The sequence below is a fragment of the Heloderma suspectum genome, chromosome 6, assembly GCF_057233095.1.
Source record: "Heloderma suspectum isolate Gila_16-S chromosome 6, 16-S_ref, whole genome shotgun sequence".
Classification (NCBI taxonomy): domain Eukaryota; kingdom Metazoa; phylum Chordata; class Lepidosauria; order Squamata; family Helodermatidae; genus Heloderma; species Heloderma suspectum.
This window is the reverse complement of record NC_139463.1, coordinates 25730741-25743319: the sequence shown is the minus strand read 5'-3', so window position 1 is coordinate 25743319 and position 12579 is coordinate 25730741. Positions and strand designations below refer to the sequence as shown.

The following is a 12579-nucleotide window of genomic DNA, read 5'->3' as shown; positions in this document are numbered from 1 at the left end:
CTTTTTTTCACCGTAATACTCTACATAAATATTTATGTAGGCTAAAACGGCGAAAAATAAGGAATGCAAATGGCAGCCGCCATAGCCGCCACCATTTGCGTACGCCGTGTTGTTGTTGTTGTTACCTAGACATGATAGGCTACGTAAAGACTTACATAGCCTATCATGGCTAAGACCAGACTGCAAATGGCGGCCGTGGCAGCCAGTCAAAAGACCAGGCACTGCCACCGCAGCCGCCACTGGAGCCGCCACCATCCGGAACATCCGCCCCGTGGGGGGGGCGGCAGGCCGTTCCGCCACGGGTTTCGGGGGGGCCAAATGCCAGTGGATTCGGCCTCACTGAAATCCGTGGCGGAATTCTCCGCCATTCCTACCGCAAAAAGACTAGCAGGAACTAGAATTCCCCAGAATTGTACTATACCTGGGATCCCGGTCTCTGCAATCCCTGCAAAACGCTGCATTACATGGATGGCGCCAGTCACTGCCTCCCAGGTCTGCAGCTGGCCTGTTACTGGATCAGCAGGAGGAAGGTATCCATACTGCGTCAACCACTCCTAGGCAAAGGTGAGGGGCAGAGAACACGGGTCAATAAAGCTCCACCTGTCCTTCTAGGAATTTCCAGTCCCCTGGTTTGAGGTTCTGTTCCTTCATGTTACCAAGCAATTTCATTGGTTACTTTGTCTAGTATCAAGAAAAATCAATACTTGTGTTATATAAAAGCATGGAAAACATGATGCGCAAATGGCCGCATGAGGGTCTGTTTCACTCCCGATGCACCAGGTGAATGATTTTGTATGCAGAACAAAACATATATGTAAAACAGCTATTTGCAGATTACACTTTACATGCTTACCACCACCACTATAAGAACATAAGAAGAGCCATGCTGGGTCAGACCACGAGTCCATCTAGTCCAGCATTCAGTTCACACAGCAACCAACCAGCTGCCTGTGGGAAACCCACAAGCAGGACATGAGTGCAACAGCACCCTCCTGCCCATGTTCCCCCAACAACTGATGCACACAGGCATACTGCCTCTGATACTGGAGGTAGCATGGAACCATCAGGGCTAGTAGCCACTGATAGCCTTCTCCTCCCGGATGCCAACACTGTAAGAATTAACATCAGAAGAAACGGCCTGTGACAGGAATCTCAGGGCCAAAACAGACATTACTTTAAATTCGTACCTAACAGCTATGCCTTTTTTTGTTTTTTACTCTAGGGTAGGCGCAGCGACCCCAATCCAAATTGCAACCCTAGCAAGGAGTGTAAGGGAGCTTTTAAGATCCAGATGGGGCACCCTGGGGTCCCAACCCAGCCCTCCAGGGTTCCCCAGATGGCCATGCACCCTTTCTCTGGCACCAGGTCGCCTGCCCCTAGACTGGAACTGCCATCACTGTATGCTGGCTGGGGATGATGAATTGTAGTCCAACACATTTGGAGGGCTCAAGGTTGGGGAAGGGTGCTTTAAATGTGTGACTACCCAGTAATCATGAGGGGTTTTGTACCTTTGACTTCACCTTGCTCCAGGAATGACTTACCACGATCTCTCCATTCTCATCTGCAGGAGTTGGCGCAGGATGGGCATGGGATGGCAAAGCTGGAAGTAGCAGCAATGAGAGCAGAACTGGGTATGCAGAGAGAGGCAATTGCTTCTTCTCTTGCCAGCCCCCCAGTTGGTGCTGCTGCTTCATGTGACGTATTTCAGGCAAGCACACTTTCCCGGTCTCCATCCAGCTGGCATGCGATTGCTTTGGTTGGACGCCCTGGCTCACCAGTCCTTCCAGCTCTAAAATGAAGACTCCCGAAGTAGCTTTCACAACTCAGCCGACTGTGCCTATTTGACTTGGAAAGCCTTGTGGCCAGCTTCAGTTCCAGGCTGGGGATCTAGGGATACTGCTGTTGTCTTCCTTGGCTTGGGACGTGGGCACAAAGACTCTAGCATGTCTCCAGCTGCAAGCATCACCTCCCACATCTGAGCCTGAGTGGAGGAAATGGGAGAAACAGATATCAGAGTCCTCCTACAGAGTTCATTTCACAAGTATGCAAGGTTAGAATATGCTCTTCTTTCTAGCAATTAATACTGTCACTTCCCATCTACCCCATGTTAGGACATTTGACTGTACTATCCCACAAGGTAGGCTAGGCAGAGGAAGAGCGACTGGCCCAGAGTTAACCCAGTGGGCTTCATGGCTGAGTGTGGACTTGATAGTCTCCCCATTCCTGGTCTGGCACTCTAACCACTACACCACTCTGGTATTCAAGGGGCATGTTTACAGTGTGAACTTCAACCATTTATGGTTTTCTGGCACCATAGGTCAATAAAAGAGCTATCCATTGGATTTTCTGCAGGTACATCCAGAAGAGACCTCAGTGAGTTTTTTTTTTTTTAAATCATGTCCAGATTGGTTTAATACATTGCAAATTTTGTGGTGGTAATGTGCTTTTCAGAAAATTGGCTTGAAGACTTTTGAAAAGTATCTGCAGTTTGTGGGACTAGATCCAAGGAGATGTCCGGTCAAAACTCCAACCAAACAGAGATGTGAAGACTGGGGGGGGGGTGAAAAAAAAAGCAGAGAAAAACTATTTCCTCCCAAAATTTCCACAACTCCTGGGGGGATGCCCTCCCCCATTTTTCTGCCCCCCCCCAACAATCATATGTTTAACCATGAAGCTCATTGGATGACCCTGAGGCAATCACTATTCCCCAGGCTTAACCTACCTCGAAGGGTTGTTGTGAGGATAAAATGGGGTGGGAGATGGGAAGAACTATTTACATGGCCCTACGCTCCTGTGAGGAAGAGTGGGATGGGCTAATCTTTATTTATGTAAATAAACCAAATCAATCCTAATGAAAGGGCTTTTCTGTTTTGAGAGCATATCATAGCAGGGTTCTTAGTTTAGCTTCGACTGGGTAAGGTGGGTAAGGTGGGTTAAGTGTAACCAGGTAAGGTGGGTTTTCTTCACCTTATTGGGTAAGGTGAAGAAAAAACATATTTACAAGGAAAGGAAACTAGGAGAAGGAAAAGCTGCTGAATTGCAAGGAAATCTACCCACGGTTGCCAGCCCAGCTCTTAGCATATTATCCAGATCAGGATTTCTGGCAGCCTACAATAATAATACATGATAAAAGACCAGGACTCAGCTATAGCAAAATCCTTTATGATTTCCACACCCACTTATGCTGATTAAATTGTGTTAGAACCAATTTTATTATCAAAAGGAACAATGCCTTCATAAAGAAGTTTCCAAAAAGAATTTCCAGTAACCTCCACATCTGTTTTTACAGTTTGCGGAGAACAGATTGACTACTGAGTTCACAGTCTGTGAAGACATATCCCCGCCCACCTGCCCTCAACATGTTCTATTCTGCCTGCCCGCCACTGTCATCGCCAGTACAGATGGACAAAGAGAAAAGTGGGTGGAGACAGACTGAGCTCCGAGTAGGGTGGATATACTTGTGCACTGCCACAAAAGAGAAAAAGCATCGCCCAAAAGAGGACACACCAACGTGTATAAAATGTGCATATTGCATCAATGCGTATATGTATTGATGCACATTTGGAAAGAATGACTACAATTTAAGTAGAAACACAATTCTTCTCACCATGGCGGGAAAGAGTGTGACCAGGTGCGCTGTGCACCTGTTCAGTCTGTTGTCGAGGTGCTAACTCTTGATGAGCACCTTCAAGGCATCTGCTTTCCTTAGTTATGGTTCCTAATCTTGAAGCCAGACTTGGACTGTTACAGCCCTTCAAACAGACGTAGAACACCTAGTGCAGAGCCATGAAATACAAGGCGTGGTGTGGATGTGTCCCACCACTTTTAGCATGGTGGGCCACAATGCCCCTTAATTTCAGAGGCTGAGCACTGGGTAGCCCAGCCTTTCCCCAACCTGGTGCCCTCCAGATGTTTTAGACTACAAGTCCCAGAATTCCTAACCATTGGAGCTGGGGTGGATGGGAGTCAAAGTCTAAAATATCCTGAGGGCCCCAGGTTGGGGAATGCTAGTGTAACCCAAGGATGGGGAACATGGGGGATCCTCCTGACGTTGTTGGATTCCAGTTTCCATAATCCTTCATCATCGGCTATGCTAGCTAGGGTTGATGGGAGTTGCAGTCAGCCAACATCTGGAGGGCTACACGTTGTCTAGCCCTGGAATAGCCTCCCCCATTCTTAGGCTGTGCCTCCTCTGTGAGTAGTAGCACTGCCTGGTGTTGTTTCACTCTGGGTTTTCATTGTCTCAAAACAATCACCCCTTTTCACAAAGACCAAAAATTCCAGCTTGACTGTCTGGGCCATGGAGGTAGGAGATCTAAGTGCAGGTCCTATTCCTCACCTGTCACTGCCTGTCTGCCTCAGTTTCCCATTGCAAAACAGGAATGTTCCTGATCTACCTCCCGGACTGCTTGCAAGGCCAAAATAGTGATATGTCTCATTCAGAAGTTGTACATACACACCCTGCCTTGAGCCACTGTCTGTTCGCGTGGGGTGTTCTGCTCAGAACTATTTTGTTCAGTCCACATTTTGAGGCAAACAGACCTAATCCGCACCCCCTGAACTAATGCTCAGATTGGAACAGTTATCCTTCAGATGGCGCACTTCTCCAAATTCTGCAAGGTGGTTCTTGGCTCAAAAAATGTACCAAAATTCATATAAAATTTTGTTTGAAAATGCAGTCTTTGAATGAAAATACATTTATAAATGCTTTTTTAAACATGAATTTCCTTGCTGGTTTTCTTTTTAAGCCAAAGAAAGGGGACAGAATGGAAGTGTGAATGACATGAAAAACTGACACGGACCAGAAACAGTTTGATCTGCCCATCCCTGCGTTCTGCCTTCCACCCGCACCAGAAACACCACCCGTGCCATTGTGTACGTCAGCCTTCCCCAACCTGGTGCCCTCCAGATGTTTTGGACTAATACCCCGTCAGCTTCAGCCAGTGTGGCTAATAGATCGTGGGAGTTGTAGTCCAAAACATCTGGAGACTACCTGGTTGTGGAAGGCTGGTGTACGTGATGATAATTTCCCAAGAATGAATGAGGCCAGTCACAGTCGCCAGCCCACTCCCCTCATTTCAACAGGCCTCTTTCCCCCTCCTTCCGTTTCTCTCCAGCCTCCAATTTGTCTCTTTCCATTTGTAATCCCATATTGGACATTGCTGGGAATTTAACGGAGTTATCCTCATTTTAGGATTAGAAAAGGGGAGCTCTTATTCACATGTTCAAACGTGCCCCCCCCAAACTCTCATCTCCTCCTGACTAGTCCCCAAGTAGAACTTTGCTCCAATTCTGCTTTTTTTCCATTAATGGTGGTCCACCAGCAGAGGTAATCCAATGATGCTCCCAGCAAAGGGGCTACTTGAACTACCCATTTCGAGAGTGGGGCAAAGATCCACCCCACCCCACCCCACCCAAACCCAGCCCCCCCCCCCCGCTTGCTCTGCAGAGAATCTGGCATGGCTGCTGCTGTTCTAATCTTCTTTGCACGACTTAATAAACAGCTGCAAACGTCTCCTGGCTTTGCACTTAACTGTTATTGCCTCTGGCTGCTGACTCTCCCACCCGATTCCCCCCCCCCATTCTCAATGCTTGTGGGGGGGGGGAGATATGCTTCCTCAACAGCTTACAGCTATGTTGCTGGAAAATTTCAAATAATACATATTTCACGTGTGTGTGCGAGCTTGCGTTGTATCTGTACCTACGCATACATTATTATCATTCATTAATTATTAGTAATGATATATTAATTATTATAATTTATTCGTTATTAATCATCAACAAATCATTATTTTCCTGCAAAGTGCTTTCTCTGAAAGCGCAGGCACACACAAGTCCTGACAGTCATGGGATGTTGTTCAGGGGAGCCAGAAGAACCCCACCTTCCAGTCTGTCCCCAGAGGAATCGGAGGGGGGCCTCACCCAACACACCCCACAGCGCACTAGGACCGTTGGGAACTCCGACCCATGGCCGCATCCCCCCAGATGCCGATCTCTCCCGGCCCGTGACTGCATCCCAAGAAAGGGGCCAACATCCCGGCCGGACGCACCTCCCTCCCGAGACCCGCTTTTGCTTTAAAATCCAACTTTCTCCCTTACTTTGACTTCCACCTGCAGCCGGCCCGGCCCGCCCACACACGCACCTTGTCCGCCGCCGTCAATCAATTGGTGACCGACCTGGTGCGCCAGATGCGCTCCGCCCGAGCAGCTCCACGAAGGAATCCGTCCCGCTGCATCCTCCGGGGTTGCTCTTCCCACAGAGCGCGGGGAGGGGCGGGCAACCCAGCCCACGGCCGGGAATGGACTCAGAGAGCAAGTCTTGCAGGAGGAGGAGCTACAGCCGAGGAGGGGAGGGGAGGGGAGGGGAGGGGATTGGGGCCCAAGAAGGCCTTCTGGGGTGGGTCCCCCGCCCTCCTCCCCCGCCCTCCTCCCCGGCCACCCCCATGCTGCTGGAGCCTGAGGGGCTGCCCCGCATATCATCATGGACATGTGCCTGATGAGGCCTGGGAAAACCTCAAGTTTGCAGACAGACGGGCACACTTGAGGCGGAAAGGGCCCTAAGGCGTAACGGGCAACTCAAAAGAGCCTAATGAAGACTGAGCATGCCCAGTGTCTACTGAATGCTGGTTGACTGTGGGAGCGAGGGATGGAGTAACCCAGAAGAGGGAACCGGCTGGCTGGAACCCTGAACGGGAGCACGACGCACTGTGGCATTTTGTTGCAGTAGCTCAGTAGTAGAGAGCACGTGCTTTGAAGGCCGCGGCAGGACACACTAAAACAAATGACAGTGCTTGCCCATAGGGAAACCAGGAATGCCCCTATGGAAACATGGGCTTCTTCCCGCCCGTAGGGAGACCCTGAATGCCCACAGGGAAACATGGGCTTCTTCCCGCCCATAGGGAGATCCTGAATGCCCACAGGGAAACATGGGCTTCTTCCCGCCTGTAGGGAGACCCTGAATGCCCACAGGGAAACATGGGCTTCTTCCCGCCTGTAGGGAGACCCTGAATGCCCACAGGGAAACATGGGCTTCTTCCCGCCCATAGGGAGATCCTGAATGCCCACAGGGAAACATGGGCTTCTTCCCGCCCATAGGGAGATCCTGAATGCCCACAGGGAAACATGGGCTTCTTCCCGCCCATAGGGAGATCCTGAATGCCCACAGGGAAACATGGGCTTCTTCCCGCCCGTAGGGAGATCCTGAATGCCCACAGGGAAACATGGGCTTCTTCCCGCCTGTAGGGAGACCCTGAATGCCCACAGGGAAACATGGGTTTCTTCCCGCCCGGAGGGAGATCCTGAATGCCCACAGGGAAACATGGGCTTCTTCCCGCCTGTAGGGAGACCCTGAATGCCCACAGGGAAACATGGGCTTCTTCCCGCCCGGAGGGAGATCCTGAAAGCCCACAGGGAAACATGGGCTTCCACTTCTATTTCTCTATGAGCTGGTAGAAGCTTATGTTTCCCTATGGGCATTCAGAATCTCTCTATGGGCAGGTAGAAGCCTATGTGTCCCTATGGGAAGTTAAAATCCTATATTTCCCTATGGACGTTCATACTTTCCCTATGGGCAAGTACTGTCGTTTGGTTTAGCATGTCCCATCCCCGGCATCTCCACGTAAGGCTGAAAAAAATCCTGCCTGATAACCTGGAGAGCCATTGCTGCCAGTCAGTGATGACAATACTGGGCTAGATGGACCCAGGGTCTGACTCAGGATAAGGCAGCTTCCTAATTCTTTTGGTTTTGTTCTGTTTTGCACCCCAACTTTTCTAGTGCTTAGGCACTCCTCGGGGTAGCTAAGGAGAATTAAAACCAACCATAAGATACAATAAAATGGCCAAGCTGTCTGGGAATGATGGGGGATGCCATCCAACACTCACCTGGAGGATGACTTGGTAGGAGTTCTACTTTGCGAGAAATTTCTGCCATTTCCAACCACAATTTTTCTTTCTAGTCAAGATCATGTGGAGATTAAGGTGGACATTGCTATATATATATATACACACACACACACACACACATACACACACACACACACACACACACATATACATACATACATACATACATAGTCACATCCACATATGAATGGAAAGGAGTGGGATGGGGCTTGGAATTAGGGCTGCACAATGAGCTCATATTTTATTAGTCCAACCACCAGTACAATTGGATTACATAAGATCATAAGAAGAGCCACGCTGGATCAGACCAAGGGTCCATCTAGTCCAGGATTCTGATCACACAGTGGCCAACCAGGAACCCATAAGCAGGACATGAGTGCAACTGCGCTCCCCCGCCCATGTTTCCCAGCAACTGGTATACGTAAGCTTGCTGCCTCTGGTACTGGAGGTAGCACATAGCCATCAGGACTAGTACCCATTTCCTCCAGGAATTTGTCCAACTCCCTTTTAAAGCCATCTAAACTGGTGGCCATCACTACATTCTGTCAGGTGATGCACAAAATTATGCAAGGTGTGGAGAAAGTGGATAGGGAGACATTTTTCTCCCTCTCTCAGTATACTAGAACCCAGGATTGTCCCATGAAGCTGATTGGCAGAAGATTCAGGACAGATAAAAGGAAGTCCTTCGCACAGTGCAGTCAAATTATGGAATTCACTTCCACAAGGCGTAGTGATGGCCACCACTTTGGATGTCTTGAAAAGGGGATTGGACAAATTCATATAAGGAGAAGGCTATCAGTGGCTTGTTCAGTCGTTCAGTCGTGTCCAACTCTTCGTGACCCCATGGACCATAGCACGCCAGGCCTTCCTGTCCTCTGCTCTCTCCCGGAGCGTGCTCAAGTTCATATTCATTGCATCAGTGATGCTATCTAGCCATCTCATCTTCTGCCGTCCCCTTCTCCTTTTGCCTTCAGTCTTTCCCAGCATCAGGTCTTTTCCAGAGAGTTTTCTCTTCGCATTAGGTGGCCAAAATATTTGAGCTTCAGCTTCAGTATCAGTCCTTCCAATGAGCACTCAGGGTTGATTTCCTTTAGGACTGACTGATTGGACCTCCTTGCAGTCCAGGGGACTCGTAAGAGTCTTCTCCAGCACCACAAACCAGCTTTTGCACTCTCTTATTTCACCCTCAACAAGAGGCTCTTGAGATCCTCTTCGCTTTCTGCCATTAGGGTGGTATCATCTGCATATCAGAGGTTGTTGATAATTCTCCCAGCAATTTTAATTCCGACCTGTGATTCATCCAACCCGGCGTTTCTCATGATGTACTCTGCATATAAGTTAAATAAGCAGGGTGACAATATGCAGCCTTGTCTTACTCCTTTCCCAATTTTGAATCAATCGGCTGTTCCATGTCTGGTTCTTACTGTTGCTTCTTGACCCTCGTACAGGTTTCTCAGGAGACAGGTAAGGTGGTCTGGTATTCCCATCACTTTAAGAATTTGCCATAGTTTGTTGTGATCCACACAATCAAAGGCTTTAGCGTAGTCAATGAAGCAGACATTTTTCTGGAATTCTCTTGCTTTCTCCATGATCCAGCGAACGTTGGCGATTTGATCTCTAGTTCCTCTGCCTCTTCGAAACCCAGCTTGTACTTCCGGTAGTTCTCGGTTCACATACTGCTGAAGCCTAGCTTGTAGGATTTTGAGCATCACCTTGCTGGCATGTGAAATGAACGCAACTGTGCGGTAGTTTGAACACTCTTTGGCGTTGCCCTTCTTTGGAATTGGAATATAAACTGACCTTTTCCAGTCTTGCGGCCACTGTTGAGTGTTCCAAATTTGTTGGCATATTGAATGCAGCACTTTAACAGCATCATCTTTTAGGATTTTAAATAGCTCAGCTGGAATACTGTCATCTCCGCTAGCTTTGTTGTTACTAATGCTTCCTAAGGCCCACTTGACTTCACTTTCTAGGATGTCCGGCTCAAGTTCAGTGTCCGCACTATCATGGCTATCAGGGACATTCAGATCATTCCTGTAGAGTTCTTCTGTGTATTCTTTCCACCTCTTCTTAATCTTATCTGCTTCTGTTATGTCCCTGCCTTCTTTGTCCTTTATCATGCCCGTCTTTGCACAAAACGTTCCCTTGAGATCTCCGATTTTCTTGAAGAGATCTCTAGTCTTTCCCATTCTGTTGTTTTCCTCGATTTCTTTGCATTGTTCATTTAAGAAGGCCTTCTTGTCTCTCCTTGCTATTCTCTGGAACTCTGCATTCAGTTGGATATATCTTTCCCTTTCTCCCTTGCTTTTCGCTTCCCTTCTTTCCTCAGCTACTTGTAAAGCCTCCTCAGACAGCCACTTGGCTTTCTTGCCTTTCTTTTTCTTTGGGATGGATTTCGTTGCTGCCTCCTGAACAATGTTACGGACCTCCATCCATAGTTCCTCAGGCACTCTGTCTATCAGGTCTAATCCCCTAAATCTATTCCTCACCTCCACTGCGTATTCATAAGGGATATGATTTAGGTCATACCTGAATGGTTTAGTGGTTTTCCCTACGTTCTTCAATTTCAGCCGAAATTTTGCAAGAAGAAGCTCATGATCTGAGCCACAGTCAGCTCCAGGTCTTGTTTTTACTGACTGTATAGAGCTTCTCCATCTTTGGCTGCAAAGGACATAATCAATCTGTTTTCGATATTGACCATCTGGTGACGTCCATGTGTAGAGTCGCCTCTTGTGCTGTTAGAAAAGAGTGTTTGCTATGTTCAGCATGTTCTCTTGGCAAAACTCTATTAGCTTTTGTCCTGTTTCATTTTGTACACCAAGGCCATGCTTGCCTGTTATCCTGGTGATTTCTTGACTTCCTACTTTAGCATTCCAATCCCCTATGATGAAGAGGACATCTTTTTTTGGTGTTAGTTCTAGAAGGTGTTGTAGGTCTTCATAGAACTGATCAACCTCAGCTTCTTCGGCATCAGTGGTTGGGGCATAGACTTGAATTACTGTGATGTTGAATGGTTTGCCTTGGATTCGTACTGAGATCATTCTATCGTTTTTGAGATTGTACCCCAGTACTGCTTTTCCCACCCTTTTGTTGACTACGAGTGCTACTCCATTTCTTCTAAGGGATTCTTGCCCACAGTAGTAGATATGATGGTCACCTGAATTAAATTCGCCCATGCCTGTCCATTTTAGTTCACTGATTCCCAAGATGTCGATGTTCAATCTTGCCATCTCATGTTTGACCACCTCCAGCTTACCTTGATTCATTGATCTGACATTCCAGGTTCCTAAACAATTTTGTTCTTTACAGCATTGGATTTTCTTTTCACTACCAGACATCCACAGCTGAGTGTCCTTTCGGCTTTGGCCCAGCCACTTCACTCTTTCTGGCGCTACTTGGAAATACCCTCTGCTCTTCCCCAGTAGTATATTGGACACCTTCCGACCTGAGGGGCTCATCTTCTGGCGTCATCTTTTAGCCTTGTGATACATTCCATGGGGTTTTCTTGGCAAGAATACTGGAGTGGGTTGCCATTTCCTTCTCCAGTGGACCACATTTTGTCAGAATTCTCCGCCATGACCTGTCTGTCTTGGGTGCCCCTGCACGGCATAGCTTAAGACTCCACTGAGTTACGCAAGCCCCTTCGCCACAACAAGGCAGTGATCCATGAAGGGGTATCAGTGGCTACTAGACCTGATAGCTGTAGGCTACGTCTAGTATCCGAGGCAGTCTGCCTGTGTACACCAGTTGCTGGGGAACATGGGTGGGAAGGTGCTGTTGCACTCATGTCCTGCTTGTGGGCTTCCTGTGGGCAGCTGGCTGAGCACTGTGTGGAAAGGAAGTTGGACTAGATGGACTCTTAGTTTGATCCAGCAGGGCTCTTCTTATTTAATCCAATTGTACTGGTGGTTGGACTAATAAAATATGAGCTCATTGTGCAACCCTGCTCACTCTGGCATAATATATTTAAATGTACTGAACTGTAGGAAGTTCTTGAGTAACTTTACTAAACTTACTTTATTTTTTTAAAATGCTGATTGGTCTAGCCTCCATAAGGTTTTAATAATCAGCTCAGGTAAAGTGGCCTGATTTTTTAAAGGTGTGAGCCAAGTCACCATCTGACTTTATTAAGCAGTATACAATTGACAGTTTTACAAATGTTGAATAAATTTTAATGTTTTTTTTAATGGCTCGATATTAAATGTAATCCAAAAACCTCCTTTTTTGTTGGAGCGTTGCAATGGCCAGAGGCTAAACAACAAAAACTAACTGAGCTTCACAAAATATTAATACAACAACATCTAACGAAGGACATGATAAAAATGTAATAAAATAAACAATACTAAAGATGCTGGGTGCTTCTCCAGTGGAACCTGCATCAAAATACTGCTGCATAGAGTGCTTCTGTTCAGGGTTCCAGCCTGCCATATTCTCATTCAGGATACTCCATTCCATGACCCCTCCTACCTGGCTTTCTATCCTCCCCCCCCACCCCCACACATGTGCATTAGCCAGCATTCTGAGGTTCAGTCACCACTGGGCGGTTTTGGGTTTCCCCCTCCCAATATTTTTTTCCCTAAGTGGTTTTGTATTTCCGCAAACCTGAGGGTTCCCCAAGCCATCCTGCCGACATCTCCTTCTCATGTATAGATGGTGCTGTTTTGGCTACATAAGGAA

General features: G+C 47.7%; 1 protein-coding gene across 1 annotated transcript in view; it reads right to left on the bottom strand.

Annotated features, from left to right (window-relative positions):
* The window catches only part of LOC146340564 (matrix metalloproteinase-17-like), a 29853-nt gene extending 23588 nt beyond the window's left edge, over window positions 1–6265 (bottom strand). The window contains exons 1-3 of the mRNA XM_084803841.1: window positions 6144–6265; window positions 1542–1981; window positions 422–554 (exon numbers count right to left, since the gene is read on the bottom strand). Of these exons, the coding sequence (XP_084659967.1) occupies window positions 422–554; window positions 1542–1733 (325 nt within the window). The 5' untranslated portion in view covers window positions 1734–1981; window positions 6144–6265. The remainder of the gene's footprint in view (window positions 1–421; window positions 555–1541; window positions 1982–6143) is intronic.
* Window positions 6266–12579: the final 6314 nt, after the last annotated feature.